This window comes from Lathamus discolor, chromosome 18, assembly GCF_037157495.1.
Source record: "Lathamus discolor isolate bLatDis1 chromosome 18, bLatDis1.hap1, whole genome shotgun sequence".
Classification (NCBI taxonomy): domain Eukaryota; kingdom Metazoa; phylum Chordata; class Aves; order Psittaciformes; family Psittacidae; genus Lathamus; species Lathamus discolor.
Genome location: NC_088901.1, coordinates 2,073,400 through 2,091,565, shown reverse-complemented (window position 1 = coordinate 2,091,565; position 18,166 = coordinate 2,073,400). Strand labels below are relative to the sequence as shown.

Below are 18,166 nucleotides of genomic sequence, written 5' to 3'. Positions count from 1 at the left end.
GGACGGGGTGGGGGGGTTCGCTGATGGAAGGGGTTTGCTCTGCCAGCCCTGCTGAGGGGCTGTGGGCTGGGAGCCGGTCGCAGAAGCTGTACCCAGCCCGTTCCACATCGCAGGGCCTGGGTCCAGTGCATCCCAAACACGGCACAGGGATGTGTTTGGAATTCAGGCCCCAACAGCAGTGAGAACAGGCCCAAACCAAGGGGTTTTCTGTCTCAAACCCAGCTCCCAGCTGTTTCTTGTAAGAGCAGGGGTTGACAGTGACTATTTCAGCCCGTTCTTTCATTGCCTCTTTGCTGTCCCTCGTCCATTCTGGATGGCTGCTGGAGCACAGGGATGGGAGCAGTTACGTTAATGGGGACTGCGCCGGGGTTTCCTGATCCCTCGATCTTGGTTATTGCTCCTACATCTGTGGGAAGACCTGACTTTGGCCAAACTCCCCCACCTCCATGCAGAACACTGGTGATGCTTCACACACTCGGTGTTAATTAAGTCCCATCATTATTAATGTAATCGTAATTAATAACAAGCAGCCTTGCGCCAGCCGGGTCCTGAAGTGCAGCGAGGAACCAGCTCAAGGTGCTCCCGGGGAATGAGCCCTCCTGGCCCTGCTCTGCCCCGGAGCTCCCTCCCTGCCCGCTCCGCTGCATGGAGCCGCCGGTGCGGCTCCGTCCCGGCCTGCAGGGCCCGAGTCCGCGGCCGGGAGCTGCCGCTCGGCCAAGCCCCGCTCCGGGCCGGGCCCTCCCGGGGCGGTGCCGTTATTTCCGGCGGGGTAACGGAAAGCGGCGGCTGCGGGGCCCGGTAACGGCCGCCACGGGGGGAGGCCCCGCCTGAGGTGGTGGCGGGGGGGGGGGGGGCCCGTGGGCCGAGCCCGGCGGTGGTGCCGAGCGGGGTCGGGCATGGACCAGTCGGTTGTCATCCAGGAGAGCCTGGCGGCGGGCGCGACGTGCCGGATCGTATCCTTTGCAGCGGGGTTGCGGCGGGGGGCCCCGGGCCCCGTCTCGCCGTGGCCGTTCCTTGACGCGGAGCTGAAGGCGGTGCAGGGCGTCCTGTCCGCGGGGAGCCGGCTGCTGGGCCTGGTGGAGACCCGCCGCGGGCTCGCGTAGGTGACAAGGCCGCCGGGGGGGGGGGGGGGGGTACAGGGAGGGCTCCGGGGCTCGGAGGCCGCTTGGGAGCCGCGTCCTGCCCCCGAAGGCCGCCGCTGGGCAGCGGCGGAGGCGCCGTGCTGCGGGTGGTCACTGCGGGCAGCCCGGGCCCTGCGCTCCGGTGGGCCGGCCAGGGCACAAACGCGCTCGTTCCGAGGGCTCTGAAGAAGATGGAGATGGGGGGCCCGGGGGTGTTGGCACAGGTTGCTCCTGGGGATGTGCTGCGGGACGCGAGAGGGAAGTCGCGCACACTCGGCCACGGGAGCGGTCTCGCCAGGGAAGTGCTGGGCTTCCCAGCACTGGGCACTGGGATGGTTGCAGCCTGGGGAAGAGAAGGCTCCTGAAGGGGAGACCTGAGAGCAGCTCCAGTGCCTAAAGGGGCTGCAGGAAACCTGGAGAGGGGCCTGGGACAAGGGCCTGTAGGGACAGGCCAAGGGGAACGGCTTGAACCTGCCCGAGGGGAGACTGGGATGAGCTCTTAGGCAGAAGCTCTTCCCTGTGAGGGTGCTGAGGCGCTGGCACAGGGTGCCCAGAGGAGCTGTGGCTGCCCCATCCCTGGCAGTGCTCAAGGCCAGGTTGGACGCAGGGGCTTGGAGCAAGCTGCTCCAGTGGAAGGGGTCCCTGCCCGTGGCAGGGGTTGGAGCTGGAGGAGCTTTGAGGTCCCTTCCAATCCTTCTATGATTCAGCTGTTCAGGCTGCTGGCCCATCGAATCTAGGCCATGCTTTGCCTAGAAAGGTTGGACAGGAGATCCCTGAGGTCTCTTCCAGCCTGGGATTCCACGAGCCTGCAATTCATTCGCATTCAGATGATGGGTGAGCAGGTGGCTGGCTGCACAGTCCGGAACTGCTCTGGGGTTGGCGTGTGGCTGTGCTCACAGGTGCTCCCGGGTGGGTTGGGATCTGTCTGTACCTGCAGCGATGCCAGAATCAAGGAGGCATTGCCTCTGTGTCTGCTCTGTGCTTGCAGGATCCACATATACACTCACCGGCGGATGGCCATCGAGGCTGAGGATGTCTGCCTGGAGAAAGTCATCCCCATCACAGAGGGCTTTGCAGTGGAAGAAGGTACGAACACACTTGGGTGGCTTAGCGGCCGCCTCCAAAGAAGAGTTTAGAGTTCATAGTTTGTTGTTCTACTTAATGACATTTGGGATCTATTCAGCTTTCACGTTTCTAATTCATTCTGTAATCCCTGGTGACTCCTGTGTGCTGTGCACACCACTGCCAGGGTCCTGCTACGTGAATTGCTCTCCACTCCAGAGTGCCCCATGTCCTTCCCAGCCCCAGCAGGTTTGTTCTGCCTGTCTCTGTGCATACCAGGAGTACTTGGGATTTGAGGAACTTACTGAGCTTGCTAACCTCAGCGCATCAGCGTGGGCTGCGAACCTCTTGCCTTGCTTAGTAACCAAACCTGTGTTTTATGTTTGCAGTTGTAATTGACACTGACCTTCACGTCCTTGGTGAGTTCTCTTGTGGTGTTTTGAGCATTCCTGGGCCCTTGAAGCAGATGCACTCCATGGGGTTGGAGCAGGGGCTCTGGTGGTCCGGACTATGGAGTGGGGGGATCTTGTCTGGCTCCTGTTGGGGGTCTTGGGGTGCTGTTTGCTGTGATTCATTCATGTTAAGAAGTATTGTCCCGCCCACTCAACCAAAGGAATGTTTTTTCCAGAGGCTTTTAAACTGCTGCTGGAAGATTAATCATTGTCACTGAATGAACAGGGTAAAAATTATTATAAATGCTGACTTTTCCGGTTTTAAATGGCATTCTCATGTAAAATGTGGCTTGGAGAGGCTTGTTGCTAAGTCTGCATGCATTAACCTGCTGCTGCAGAGCGCAGGAGATGCTCAGATGCTGAGGGCTGACCCCAGGAGCTCTTTTTCTCCCCTTGTCTTCAGGCTGTGACGTGACTGTCCTGATCACTTCAGAAGATGATGAATTCACGGTGCAGTTGCCTTTCGGTTCCCACACGCGCGCGTTCCTGCGGGAGGTCAGCCGGTGCCGGGAAGGTACGAGCTCCATCTGGATGGAGCCTTGCTGGGCTGGATGGAGCCATCCCCTTGCTGGGCTGGATGTGACCCTCGGGGCTGGTGGCAGATGGAGGTGCAGGCACTCGGCTGGTCCCTGCTGAGGGGTGCCTGAAACTTGCACACAGTTGCTGCAGCTCGCAGCGTGGCGGCTCCTCACGCAGCTCGGCAGAGATGTTCGGTGTGTTCGCCGAGCAGATGCCGGTACCTGCTCTCCAAAGGCTGCACCGGAGCTCGTCTGGAGCCGGAGAGGGCCAAGCAGAGCTCCCGGCGTGTGCCCTCCCTCTCGCCCTGTCCTCCCGTTGCCCTGCCCGCCCCCGAGGCGAGGATCAGCCCTGCCGCTTGCCCGGCCCCGCGCTCACCCCGTTCCGCCCGGGGCTCGCCTCCGCTCCCGCCGCGCCGTCGCACGGGGCTCCGAGCGCCTGGATCGACCCCCGCGGAAGGCGCGCTCGGAGCCGCCGCCGCTGCCTGCGGCCGGAACGGGGCGGGCGCTGGGGCGGTGCTGAGCCGGGGCGGGCCGGGGCCGGTGGCGGCGCCGAGCAGCGGCGATGTCCGCGGGCGGGCGGCTCCGCCGAGGTGAGCGCGGGTCCCACCGGGGACGGGACGGGGAGGGAAGGGAAGGGGAAGGAGCGGGGCGGGCGGGGGAGCTGCGCTGACCGGTAGCCCGGAGTTATGCGGGGAACGCCGGTGCTCGGGCACGGCCCGGCCGCTCTGCGGGGGACGACGCCCGCGGCGCGGATCGCCGGGGCTTCGGTGGGTCCGGTGCGGATCGATCGGCTCGGCTCGGCCCGGCGGCCGCTTCCCTGTTTGCGGAGCGCAGGTGTGGGGACACGCGGAGCACCGCAGCGATTCCTCGAAGTCAGAGCAGAGGAGGGAAGGGGCGAACTTGGGGGTTGCAGTGCGGGACGGGCCCCTCGTGTGAGAATGTGGAGCCTGGAACCGGCTGGGAGAGACCTGGGCGTATCTTGGGAGGCAAAACAGGCTGAACGAAACACAACCCCGGCCCTTTGTTATTGTGGTTTTGTTGTTTCTAGAGCGCAGTAACACCCTATGAATGGTGAGCTCCTTGGGAAGTAGTTCCCCTATCAAATCGTACCTCTGAGCTTTGGCCAAGTTGCGTTTTCAAGGCTTCATTGTGTTTAGGACGATAGTCTCGGTCATGTTTTGCCCAGACAGGTTGGACCAGGTGATCCTTGAGGTCCCTTCCAACCTGGGATTCTGTGATTTCATGATCTCGAGTCAGAGGAGTCCAGGCTTTTTGGACCAGGAGTTTTGGTTGGTTTGGTTTTGGTTCTTTCCTCTTGTATTAGCAGAGGAAGATGCTCTCTGCCATCCTTTGGGGTCTTTCGGAACATAAATCAGTATAGAATGAGGTTTGTCTTCCAGGAATAGCTGTGTCTCATTCTGTCCTTAAATTAACATGCATGCTGAGATAGCAACTTTGATATGCAAATCAAAGCACATTTAAATACTGTATAAATACTGCCATTTGCTAGTTGAATCATAGAACTGTTTAGGTTGGACAAGGCCGTTAAGATCGAGTCCAGCCATTAACCCAGCACTGCCAAGTCCATCACTAAACCATGTCCCTAAGGGCAACATCCACAGGCTCTTATATACCTCCAGGGATGGTGACTCCACCACTGCCCTGGGCAGCCTGTTCCAGTGCTTGATAAACCTTTTGGTGAAGACATTTTTCCTAATACCCGACCTAAACCTTCCCTGGTGCAACTTGATAGATAGTAAAGTTATATTAGTTTGTTACCTCCTCTATGAATTAAAGCTGGCTGGTGAATGAGTGTGCATCTGTGGAGGGATTTAAATGTGCTTCACCTTGTATGGTTTCTGTTTGCAATTTTGGTTAAAGCCCCTACCCAGCAACCTGTCTCTGTGCAGTCACAGTCACAGACGTGGTGCTGCTTCATTTGGAACCCTGAAGAGAACAAACTTCCCTCCAGGCTGGAGTAGCCCAGTCCTGCATGGATTGCTGCTTACACTTCTGTTAAGGAGAGAGCAGACGGGCTAAGGCTCATCTAACCAATGGCAGGGCTAATTTAATTCTCCCTTCTGAACACTTAAGTGCAAATTCTGTGTTACCTAAAAGGTACAATACATTTTCCTGCTGTGGCACTATAATGTCAGTGCATGTTTTTAACAAGAGCATCTTTATTCCTGCTTCAGTTTCCTTTAGCTGCAAATCCTGCCTGATTCAGACCGTGTACTTCCTGCTGTTCTGTATTCTCTGCATATAGCTCTTCATTTCTGTGCCCAGTTCAATTACTGAACAAGGTCATTACCTTGCTAAATATTCCACTTCAGTTTGCTAACCCACAGATCCCTCTGGCTATCTGTATCTAGATATAAATTTGTCCCAGGGAAACAGCCCTTTTCCATGGTGACTTTCTTAGGAGAATCCTAGCTGGAACTGATTTCTGCTCATGAGGTTAAAATGCAAAAGTGTGATCCATGACTGTGATCTGTGGATCATGTAGTGGCTGTGTCAGCAGCACTGAGCAGGACACAAATCGTAGGATCCTAGAGTGGTTTGGTTTGGAAGGGACCTTAAAGCTCCTTCAGTCCCAACCCCTACCATGGGCAGGGACCCCTTCCACTGGAGCAGCTTGCTCCAAGCCCCTGTGTCCAACCTGGCCTTGAGCACTGCCAGGGATGGGGCAGCCACAGCTTTTCTGGGCACCCTGTGCCAGCGCCTCAGCACCCTCGCAGGGAAGAGCTTCTGCCTAATATCTATTCTAATAAATCTTCTCTCTTTTAGCTTAAAGCTCTTGTCCTATCTCTCTACATTGCTTGCAGAGACTCAGAGAGCTTGCAGAGGCTCAGGCAGCACTGGTGCAGTATTTAATGCCTGTATGAAGTACTGTGGTGAGCTCCATCCCAGCTCACCAAGACCGAGTTTCGCAGCACATCTCTGAGCTGCATGATCAGTAATGAGGTTTGAGTCACGGGCTCTTCTGTAGCCAGGCTCTGATAAATCCTCTTACACAGTCTTTATTTTCAGAGGGCTCTTGGGCAGAAGAGGTTTTCCAAGCTGAGAAACGGCCACTTCTTGTCAAGTTGTTTATATCCTGAGTGCCTCAGTAAAAGTACTTCAGGTTCTATTTCTGGTTTGTGCTCTTGTCCTGGAGCGTGTATTATGACAACAATAACATTTTAATTCTTCTGGGCTGTGCTCACTGAAAGAGCAGCTCAGCTCAATGACTGGAACCTTAGAATCTTAAGAGCAGTTTCTCTATGATCATTAGATTTGTGTGCTAAGTGGCAGCATCTTGAGGTGGTTGTTTCGCATTGAGGCACTTGTTTCTGCTGCGGTACAGTAGGCTCATGTGATGAATGTTCTACATGGTCTTCAGTAGGGAGATGCTTGTGCTTTGCTGTCTGCATGTAGATAAGTAGAAACCCTTTAAATGGCAGTGTGGGTTTTGGGGGGTTGTTTTTAATTCCTTTTCCTTTCTTTGTACTTCCTGCTTTCCTTCAGAAAGGAAAACCCTGTTATTAACCTACATTTTTTAGATTCCTAAGATAAAGCCTTGGATTTTGTGCTGCTAAGTCCTGGTTTGGCTTAGCTCTGATGGAGAGCCACCAGCTCAGCTGCTCTCTGTGACCCCACCACATCCTAGTGGCAATTCTTCCTCTAGAGGGGAAGCTGCATTGTCACGGAAGAGTTCTGTCACATTAAGTTAGATCTCTCGGGTAACGGAGAGAGGCTGCGGGGTGCTTTGTTTCTCCACATGGATCTAATATTCTGCTGACAGATTTTTGCCAGTGTGTGCATGAGTGTGTTGTTAAATTAAAGACCATTTTGTGTTAAATGTGAAACTCTTTGGTTTTGTTGTTTTTCTTTGCAGAAGTGGTTGGTTCTGAAGGTGTCAAACAGAACGGAAAAAAGCCTGTGGTTACCCAGAACCGGAGCTACGACAGCACTGATAGAAGTGCTCCTGGGTATGGTATCTCTCTCTTTTTGTGTAGTTTTTGGTGAAGCAGTTGAATCATAGAATCCCAGCCTGGTTTGGGTTGGAAGGGACCTTAAAACTCATCCAGTTCCAGCCCCCTGCCATGGGCAGGGACACCTTCCACTAGAGCAGGTTGCTCCAAGCCCTGCAACCTGGCCTTGAACACTGCCAGGGAGCATTCACTTGGAGGGAGAGTTGTGCACGTCAGCTCGTTGTGGAAGGTCTAGTGAGGAGTCAATGTGCTGGCAATGTTTCTTTGCTGGTTTAGCTATGGCTCTCCTCCACAAAGGATCTCTGTAGAGTGACAGTAAATACATATAAGTTCTGGGTAATCTTGCATGCAGATGGAATTAACTGCGATGAGCAGGTTGTTGATGCTTTGATGTCTAGAGAAAGAAAAAGTGCAGCGATCTTTCTGCTTCCTTGTTTTCAGTGGGAAACCAACTGGGGAAGTTTGTCTCTGGTGGCAGCACGTGAGGTCTGTGCACACGCCAGTGCTCGAGCAATCTTGTGGCTGCATTATCTGGGTCCATCTGGGAGCGGCTGCATCGGCTGCAGTCCCCAGAGGGGTGGAATCTAGAGCAGAAGTTGTCAACTGTTTGAGATTAGAGTCTGCAGATTGTAGTTAGGAGAGGAGAAAGTTCAGCCCAAGGATGCTGTCAGAGCTTTAGTGGGAATTTCAGTGCAGCCTCTCAGGGACAGTCCTGCTAGTCCCCTATTTGGGCATAGTTTGGAAGTTTAGTAGAACAGGAGCCGCTAGCCTTGTTTATTTGGAATTCAGAGAGCTTTGGCTTAGGGCCACCCTGTCCCATAGATATACTCTTAAAATGTCACAGTTTCATTTTCCAGTTCCCAGGACTTTGTGGACCTCGCTGTGTATCCTTCGAAGCCTGTGTGCTGTCCTTGGCACTGGTGTGCGACTTGGTGACCTTAAATTCTTATCATCATCCTTTTGGTGTGGGAACTCCCAAGCTGTGGCATTAGTGCTATTGCAAAAGGAGTTTGCAGAGCCATGGGATACTAAATAAAACCAGCTTTACCTCCACCCATTCTGTGCCGCCTCCTTTCTAGGCAGAGCTGGGAGTTTTCCACCAGAGGCTTTGCTTCTGCTGAGGTCAGAAGGGCTGAGCAGGGGCAGCAGGAGAGGAGATTTGCATCTCCCTGCTCCAGGAAGCAGGGAAGGTGTACAGGTTTTGTATCAACATTGAGGTATGAGTAAGGCCTGCTGTGAACCAACAGGTTGCACCACGTTAGTGAAAACCATTTGTTATTTCAGTTACGCTGGTTTTATCTATAGATACAAGAAATGCTCCTTTTGGTCTTGTTTGCTTATCCCAAACATCAATTATCGTCCATGAAACAGATAAGTGTGAATCAAGTCCGTGGTGGCAGAAGGAAGCTGTTCAGGGTGTGTGTATATCCTGGGTTTCATCACACAGTTTTGCTTTTGTTTCCAGGCAAAACAAACCCAGACTTGAAGTGACAACTGAAATGGTGCGGTCCTCCAGCGTCATGGTGTCAGATAAGGCTTCAATCTTATCAGAGCCAAAGTTCGGACTACGAGATACTATTGTTAAATCTCAGCTTCTACAACAGGAGGGTTCCTACACATACATCCAGAACTTCAGGTAATGGTCATTCCTGAGAAGGACTTCTTCTTGTGGGGTGTAAGTTTATTAGCATAAGCTGTTATTTCATCTAGGTTTGATGTACACTAGAAAAGTGTGATCCATACTTCCCAGAAGAGCCTGCTTTCCTCACTTAGGCATTAGCAGAGAAGAATTTCATTCATGTCTATGTCGAGGCCTCCTGTTCTTGTTGAGAAAATGGCCTTTTTCCTGTGCTTGTTTCAGACTGTGTCTGGATGTGCATCAGTTCTGTGCACCTCTGGCCTTCTCTCACTGCTCTGTTCACTGTTTATCATGTAGTCTTCTTTCTTTTCTACACTACATGTAAATATGCATGTTGTCTGTAAAGATGCTGCTGTAATTAAATCATTTTAGGGCTTTAAATTTTGTCACATTTTCCTAATTCCCCTCTGGAAACATGTTACTTCTAATCAGTTGTTAAGTTACATGGGTTACTAATAGGGGTATTTCCATCAGCTCTACAATTGCAGTGCTGGGATTTAGTGACTCTGTTTGCAGATTTTTTGTGGGGACCTACAATGTGAATGGTCAGTCACCCAAAGAAAGCCTCCAGTCCTGGCTGAGATGTGATGCTGAGCCTCCAGACATCTATTGTGTGGGGTGAGTGTCTCTTTCTGGCCCATCCTTCCACACCTTAACTATGGGTTGCTTGCCTGTGAATTGGTAGCATGGAGGTTTAGCCAAGACACTACAGCTGAGGAATGTTTGCACTGACTCCATTGCACAGCTTTAGAGTGTGTATTTGCATAGCCTGGAAGGGCTGTAAATCTGCTAGTGCTTGAATTCTGGCACTGCAGTGTTCCAAAATCTTTAATGCCGTTTAGTTTAATCCTGATAGTAATTGAGCTTTTTACACTTAACATACCTCTAAAATCTGCATAACTGAATTCGAGTTTTCAGTTATAAATGTAGTGTGTATAAATTGATTCAGTTCTTTCCCAGAGGGAAGGGTTGGAAAGTTATAAACAAGTGCATGCATCCATGGGTTCCTTCCTCTTAACACAGTTTCCAGGAGCTTGATCTGAGTAAAGAAGCCTTCTTTTTCAATGACACACCGAAGGAAGAAGAGTGGTTTAAAGCTGTAACTGACAGTCTTCACCCAGATGCCAAATACGCAAAGGTACATGCGGCTTTTGGGAGGATTTGATTTCCACATGAGCCTCTTTTCTCGTTGGTTTTTCTAGTTCTCAGTTGCTGTAACATCCAGAGGTTTGTTGTCTATAGCTCTTGGTCAGGCAGAAGCACTCTGAAGGTGAAGCAGGGAGGGTTGCTGTGCAGGGTACCAAGGTGAGGGCAGGACAGGAGACCAGAGCTAGGCATCCATGCATAAAGGAAGCCCCTGCTATTGTGGGGGAAGAGAATAAGAAGTATCTTAGCTTCTTCCATGTCTGTCTCCACAGGGCATGGTGGAATGAGTTGTGAAGGTATCTTGGTAGGAATGCTACTTATGTTGTGGCTCCTGCTCCTTAGGTTTCTTGTTTCTTGTCACTGTTGTTGAAGGGAAGCTCCTTCCGTGAGCTGTGCCTGTGCTGGAGGTTTTGCTTTGGGCTTTAGCTTCATTTACTGGGGTGCTGGTCCCTGGCTCTTCCCTGTGCTGTGCTGCTGGGAGCGCTTGTGGGCCCAGCTGCTCTGTTGGATGAGCCTGGAACTCTCTCTTTCTCCATCTGTATTTTGGTGACCTGTGTTCTGGACTGGGGGGTGACGTTCCTTCTCATTCCAGACTTCTCCCATTCAAGTATTTAATGGAACAGGATCTGTTTTTCAGGTGAAACTTGTGCGGCTCGTGGGAATCATGCTTCTGTTGTATGTGAAAGCGGAACTTGCTTTGAACATCTCCGAGGTGGAAGCTGAGACTGTGGGAACTGGAATCATGGGGAGGATGGTAAGAATGGCCACTGTGTGTGAGATGGAGAAAAGCCCTGGAGAGCCCCTCTCCTTAAATGTAGTGGTTATTCCTCCAGCTGAGGGATGCAGCTGCCTTTGGAAGCACCTAGTCCTGTCCTCTTGCCAGCTCCAGGTGTTGCCAGAGGGAATTGCCCTCTGCTTGCAAAGGCTCAAAGACCTTGAGGGAGAATCTTTGAAGGTCTTTTCTTCCTGATTGCACATGCTGGGCTCTGTGGAGCCTGGCTCTCACATGATTTTGATGCTGGCTGTGATTCTGCCCAAAGCAAGTAACAGAGGGAGACATGAGTAGAAGAAACGCGAACGTGTCTATCCAGATCAGTTTTCCTGAGGAGGACTTCCTGCACGTTCCACACCACTGAATGAAATCCATGCCCTTTGAATGTAGTTTCTGTAGTTTTTATACCTTGTCAGTGGTGGGCTTGACCAGCTAAGCCATGGCTTCCCCCTCCATTTACAATTCTCTTCTGGTTTGTGTTAAAAGATGCAGTTTGTGGCTAAATTGGTTTCAGGACTTGCTGAAGTAATGGAGCAGATCTTAGTGATTTTACTTTCCTTTTGCGTTAGCTAATTCCTGAGAAACTGAGCTCTATGTGCTTGCTGTGTGCAACCTTCATGTGAGTTACTGGCTTCAGTTCATGCACCAATTGTCAGTAGCATTTTCAGCCTTTTCCTTCCTCTGCAGTTAAACCATCTGCCTCAATGTCTTTTGGCTTAGCCACTTCGAGTAACTCCTTTGTGGATTCATCTGTTGCGTCGAAGCTTCTGACCAATGTCTTTGTCTTTATCTTTCAGGGTAACAAAGGTGGTGTTGCCATAAGGTTTAAGTTCCATAACACTAGTGTGTGCATTGTGAATTCCCACCTCGCAGCTCACATGGAGGAATACGAGCGGAGGAACCAGGACTTCAAAGACATCTGCTCTCGGATGCAATTCTGCCAGTCGGATCCAGATTTGCCCCCTCTCACTATTGGCAAACATGAGTATGCTTCCTGTCTCTGGGAATTGCTGCATGTGGCAAGGAAGAACCATCTGAATGTACTGGGCCATGATGTTCTCTCAGCAGGGTTGTAAGAAAGGGTGCCCAGTGATCTGCAGGGGCCTGAAATGCTTTACCATAAGCCTGGTTTTGAGAGTGGTACCCATACAGTGCTGACAAGTCACTTGCCTTCTTATGCTATTCCAGGTTCTTTTGTTTTCAAGCATGGAGTGGGAATGGGGTGATAATATGCATCAGTTTCCCAAGCGGGTTGTGGGATTTAATGAGTGTGGACCATTAAAAGTACCAGTTATTAAGAGCTAGTGACAAGCATGCAGAGTAGGAATTAAACCCAGCGAAGGCAGAAAACGTAGCTTCTCTTTCAAGTTTTCAGTCTTGTTCTCTCTGATGGAGAAGCATCCACCTGATCCTGCTGAAGAGCTCCTGCTGGCACTGGGTGGTTTGAGGCACGGCTGCGGCGCTGCCCGCTTGTGCTTTGGACATCCTCAGGCCTCTGTGCAGACTTCTGGTGTACGTTCTCTTTCAGTGTGATTCTATGGTTGGGTGACCTCAACTATCGGCTGGAGGATCTGGATGTGGCAAAAGTGAAGCAGCTGGTAGATGAGAAGGCATTTCTAGAGCTTTGCCGGTATGACCAGGTACTGATGTCTCACCTACCTGCAGGTGGTGCTGGAGGGTGCTAGTTAGAAACTGCAGTGCTGGATATCTCCCTTTTACCTCATATGGGAACTGTGCTTGAGCTTACTGAAAAATACGTTTTTTATCCTTTTTTTGTTTCCTAGCTAAAGAGGCAAATGGATGCAAATGCAGCCTTTGAAGGCTTTACAGAGGGAGAGATTTCTTTCCAGCCAACATACAAATATGATGCTGGCTGTGATGACTGGGACACAAGGTACGGTGGGTGCCTCATGTGTGATGCTACCAAAGGAAATAAAGCTAAAAAGAATTGCAGAGCTAATGGCTATAAACAGGAGCAGTTCTGAGGTTATAGCTGTTGGGTTGGAAGGGACCTTAAAGCTCATCCAGTTCTAACCCCCTGCCACAGGCAGGGACACCTTCCACTAGAGGTAGTAAAGAAGTAGAAAGTAAAGCATGCTACAGAGATACCTAATAGTAGACATTTATAACTAGCAAAAGCAACTGTAGAAAATACAACTTTGATAGAGACCTAGCTCCACACCACATCAACAAAACACCAAGTCTGTGGGAGAGCAGGATTGTGCCTTGCATTGCTGCCCCACCTGCACTGTGCCCGGAAACTCATTTGGACCTCTGTTGTAGTGAGAAGTGTCGCATTCCAGCCTGGTGTGATCGGATACTCTGGAAAGGGCAGAACATCACCCAGCTAAGCTATCGCAGCCATATGGCTTTGAAGATCAGCGATCATAAGCCAGTTAGCTCCATGTTTGAAATTGGGGTAAGTACATCAGTGCTGAAAGAAATAACTTGCTGACCTTGTGCTCTGTGTGGAGAGAGCAGGAAGGAGGGGGCAGGTTCTCCTGCCACATTCCCTCTCCTCTTGCTTTTATGGCATCCACAGAGAACAATGGTTTAAAAGGTGGGGTAGATAAGATACTGAGGTAGGACTGTGGTTCTAGCAAGCCAGGGTTGTGTTAAATGACTCAGTGAAGCAGAATAATGCATGAATATCTGGAGGTGTTTGTTCAGAAGTGTTCTTTTGCCTTTTTTTTTTTTTTTGTTATTTTCCTAATAACATAGAAACTTGCAGTGCAGGAATTCTACATCAAATAACACAGCAGAGTGTTTTCAGGCTTTTATTTAAGGAAAGCCCACAAGAGCTGCTCTACTACTACTTGCTAGTTATGGCAAGGTCCTTTACTGTTGGATCCACGGGGGATCTTAGAGTGTGAGTGCTCCAGGTGGCTCTGTTCATTACACATGTTGTATACACTGGTGTGCTGCTAAAATCAAATTGCTTCATGTTTCCAGCTGTGTTACAGCTCTCCCACAGAGGTGCAGTCAGTGGCTGTTGCTGCAGTGTGTGTCCTTTTCAGGTGAAAGTTGTGGATAAGGAGCTCTACCGAAAAGCCTTCGAGGAAATAGTGCGCTCCTTGGATAAGCTGGAGAATGCCAACATTCCCTCGGTGACCCTTTCACGGAGAGAGGTAGGGTATGTTCCTGTGCTGTGATTCCCTAGACTCCAGAACCATATTCCATTGGTAGAAGATGGATTCTAGACCATGGGGTCTGGTTCCAAAGAGCAATAATAATGTGTCTTCCAACTGGTCTCTGTTTACAAGCCCTAGAAATAGTAGTCTCTGTTTAGATGCAGGTAAATTCCATCCACAGTACCAGACTGAAACATAGGCTGTGCTGCTCCTTGAGGTGGGGTGGGAGTAAAAGGACAGTTTGTGGCCCTTGCTCTGACTTGTTCTTTGAAACATAAAATGTAAATTCTGGAGGATTTGGAGAAGGTCACAAACCTGGCATTTGCTTTGTTTTGGGGCCTACAAAAGATAAGCAAATGATACATCTGGAGCTTCAGTTATCTTGTTCTCAGGTTTCATTGAGGTTATTTGAGGGGAACGTTTGTTTTAAAGGGCCCTGATACAGTTAAAGGGCACTGATACAGGTAACAGCATATAGAGTAAGCAAATGTTAATCCTGTGTAGTCCTGGAAGAGATGGGATGCAGGAGCAAGGGGGTTAATCTGAGTATTTTGCTGCTTAATGATTAAACCATAGGACAGGAATTGCTGCTGGTGCTTGGCAAGGTGGACTTGGCTGATAATGGTGACTGGTATTTGTTTCTAGTTCCATTTTGAGGATGTGAAATACATGCAGCTGCAGGTGGAGAGGTTTACAATCCGCAATGGACAAGTGCCCTGCCAGTTTGAATTTATCAGCAAACCAGATGAGGAAAGCTACAGTAAGGAGTGGCTCATTGCTAATCCCAGTAAGGGCTTTCTGCTCTCAGGTGAGCTCCTCATTGTTCATCTCTTGCCAATGAGCTACTGTTGTCACCTTTTGTCTTAGTTCTCTCTGCTGTTTTGAGACTCCTCTGCCTGTTTGCAGGTTTATTGGTTTAATACCTTTTTGTAATGAAATATGTTGGGTTTTTTGTCTTCTGGCAGATGCTGAGATCACAATTGAGCTGGAGGTGTTTGTTAATAAATCTACAGCTACACACTTAAACTCTGGAGAGGAAAAACTTGAAGATATCTTGGTCTTGCACCTGAACAGGGGGAAGGATTATTTTCTATCTGTAACAGGCAACTACTTGCCAAGTTGCTTTGGGTCTCCCATTCATACGCTGTGTCACATGAGGGAACCAATCCAGGACATGTCAGCAGAATCCATTTGGAAACTTGTGAGTTTCAGACAAGATTCTCTTCTGAACCCACAAGAACCGTTAAACTAGATATTAAGTCTTTATCCTTAAAGAGCCTTCTTCCACTTCCCTGGTCCATAGTCTGAGAATGCTGATGCAGCTTGTGCTCTCCAGTGCACCGTCTGCACACCCTGCCCTAGTTCTTCACGTGGAGGAACCAACCCATTTCATATAGAGAGCACTGGAAGTAAGATCCATTTGCTCTGCCTGCATGTTTAAAAAAGGTGTGCAACTTCTAAATATGGATCTTTTCCCCAAGCCTTTGGCTTTCTCCGCATGGAATGGAGATGTGTGTGTAGATGTGAGGCATGATGTAATGCTTCTATAGAGCTAAGTGCACATGAAGCATGTTATGAGAGCAGCTTGTTTCTTTTGTCTGGACTTCAGATACAAATGTGCCCGTTGTACTAGTCTTGCATGAAGTTGTGAGTGAAGCTGCAGTTTCTCAGCAAGTCTTAACTCTGAAGTATTAGCAAGAACTTGGCTAGCTGCCTTTTTTCTCCCTTTCTTTTTTCCCCCTCTCCCCACACCTCCTTCTCTCAGACCCTGATGCCACTAGAAATGAGCGATGATGCTGTTCCAGCTGAAAAGCCAATGGACATCCCAAAAGAGCTGTGGATGATGGTGGATCACTTGTACCGCAACGCTTCCCAGCAGGTGGGCAGCATTCATACTGTAAACTCAAAATAACTGGTTTACATTAGGTTTAGTTTCGAAGAAGATACTGGTAATAGCAGTCGTTGTGAACTGTGGCCAATGGTAGAGAGAGATAAAGGACATTGAGGTAAGTGGTCCTGGTGCTCTAGGTTGCACCGTTTCAGGCTGGTGACCTTGTCTGTGTGTGGCTTGCACCACCAGCCTCCCTCCTGCATTGCTTGTTACTGCACAGCAGCCCTTCTAGAGGTCCTCATGGTGAGATTTGTGCTGATACCTAACAACTTAGATTTTTCCAGCCAGATTACAACAACATTGCTGTACTTATCCAAATAACTTTTATTTCACTTGAGAATGACTGTTGGTCTTTGCAGGAGGATCTCTTTCAGCAACCAGGCCTCAGATCTGAATTTGAGCAAATCCGAGATTGTTTGGACAAAGGAATGCACGATACCCTCCGTATCCTTTCAGCCTGATGTCTGGTAAAGCTCACTACACCTCAGTGATCAAAGCTGGAAAGGATTTGATCAATCTGCTGTGCTCCACTATGGTTTTTAAATCATTGTGTCTTGTCTTGGGGTAATCGAGCTCTGCAGTTCCTGCTACTCCTTGTTGTCAGTACTAATGCCTCCACTAATTCCTTGCAGTGTCGATGAATCATGTAAGAGTCCAACTGCCAAAGGAAACAGCTTGCTATGTGAAGTGATGTAACTCAAAGCTGTGAACAATAGGAGAGGTTTTTGGAGACTTGGGCAAAGATTAATGTTTCAGCAGAAATGTGACCAAACCAGATCACAGTGTACTTACTTGCCTCTTCCTTAACCCTCTTTGGATCAGTTGGCAGCAACCACTCGGTAGCAGAAGCCCTGCTGCTCTTCCTGGAAAGCCTGCCTGAGCCGGTCATCTGCTCCAGGTTCTACAGCAGCTGTTTGGAGAGTGCCAGCAACTACCCTCAGAGCTGCCAGGTATTGCTCTCTTCACTGTTCTCTAGTTCCAGAGGGAAGGCAGGCAGACTGGGTTATGCCCAGCCTAGTTTTTGCTCTCAGGAATGGTGCTTTTTAGTTATGAAGGGCAGACAAGGTGGTGTTGGTAATAGATGTTGCTAAGCCATTCCTGTGTCTTCAATGTAAATGCTGTTTTTTCTCCCCTCCTCAGATTATCTCTAACCTGCCAGCGTGCCATAAGAATGTGTTTGACTATCTCATGGCATTTCTACGAGAACTACTGAAGAATTCAGGGAAAAATCATTTGGATGTGAATATTCTCGGTAAGGAGAGCAGAATACCCCTTCTGTTCAGAGCAGGGGGGCAGTGGTGTAACAAATGTGAGCACAGTCGTGGCCTCACTGCTCTGAAGTATATAGCAGTGAGCAGTCCATAGAAAACCAGTCACTGCAGCAGCCTAAGTGAGGTGTGTGGGTCACTAGCCTTATCTTACCCCATTCTGAAGGCAGGTGCTGTCTCTGACTGACTGGGGTTGGGGGAATTACCCTTGCTGCCCTGCTGCTGAGCAGCTCTTCCTGTCTGCTTTATTGATTTCTCTTTTCTGTTATGAATACAGCCAGTATATTTGGTGGCTTGTTACTTCGACCTCCTCCTGGACACCCTCCACCTGATATAACTGAAAAGAGTAAAGCTCAGCAATTTATCCATCAGTTCCTCTTGAGAGAAGACAATCTACCGTGAATCTCAGATGCAGCTAATCGTATTTTTAGGTATCAAATTACTGTAAAAATATTGGGGTTGTACAGTCTACTGGCTTTTTTTTTAATACATATCACAGTATTTTATACAATCTATGGCTTTTGAAAGGCACTGAGCAGGGAGTTAGAATCAGCTGTCACTGTTTAAGATGTAAAGTATATAAGATTTCTAAATAAGCTGTACGTAGACAAGCAGAAATATAAAAGCTGATACTTAACACTGTATTTTATTTATGTTGTATTAAAACTCAGACTTTTAAGCCTGTGTTATTTAAATAAAGAGTTCTCAGTGCCTTTTATCAGCTGATCTGCCTGTTCTGGATGTTGGCTGGTTTAGTGCTCTGCCACCCTCAATGGCAAGAAGTTCTTCCTCATGTTGAGGTGAAACTTCCAGTGTTTTAGTTTATGGCCATTGCTCCTTGTCCTGTCACTGGGCACCACTGGAAAGAGTCTGGCTCCATCCTCCTGGCATCCACCTTCGAGTTAAGGAAAAGGAGCTGGGGGTGCTGATTGATGGAGCTGAACATGAGCAGCTTGTGCCCAGGCAGCCAGGAAGCCCCCAGCATCCTGGCCTGGATCAGCACCAGTGTGGCAGCAGGGCCAGGGCAGGGATTGTGCCCCTGCACTGGGCACTGGTGAAGCTGCACCTTGAATCCTGTGCTCAGCTCTGGGCCCCTCACTGCAAGAGAGACATAGAGGGGCTGGAGTGAGGTCAGAGAAGGGCAATGGAGCTGGTGCAGGGCCTGGAGCCCAAGTGTGATGGGGAACGGGTG

General features: G+C 49.7%; 1 protein-coding gene across 3 annotated transcripts; it reads left to right on the top strand.

Annotated features, from left to right (window-relative positions):
* The first annotated feature begins 848 nt into the window (after positions 1–848).
* INPP5B (inositol polyphosphate-5-phosphatase B) lies at positions 849–17,692 on the top strand. 3 transcript variants are annotated; one of them, XM_065697877.1, is made up of 22 exons: positions 849–953; positions 1,032–1,099; positions 2,110–2,207; positions 2,573–2,602; positions 3,039–3,149; positions 7,031–7,124; positions 8,593–8,763; positions 9,283–9,384; positions 9,790–9,904; positions 10,550–10,666; positions 11,482–11,669; positions 12,213–12,324; positions 12,469–12,578; positions 12,968–13,103; positions 13,702–13,812; positions 14,461–14,623; positions 14,781–15,016; positions 15,581–15,694; positions 16,066–16,150; positions 16,529–16,656; positions 16,847–16,958; positions 17,252–17,692. In XM_065697877.1, the coding sequence occupies exons 1-22, from the start codon at positions 897–899 to the stop codon at positions 17,374–17,376; spliced, it is 2,583 nt and encodes an 860-aa protein (XP_065553949.1). In that variant the 5' UTR covers positions 849–896; the 3' UTR covers positions 17,377–17,692. The 3 variants fall into 3 exon arrangements, with proteins under 3 accessions (XP_065553949.1, XP_065553948.1, XP_065553950.1); XM_065697876.1 differs by having other exon boundaries at positions 849–1,099; XM_065697878.1 differs by lacking the exons at positions 849–953; positions 1,032–1,099; positions 2,110–2,207; positions 2,573–2,602; positions 3,039–3,149 and adding an exon at positions 3,674–3,743.
* The last annotated feature ends 474 nt before the right edge of the window (positions 17,693–18,166 follow it).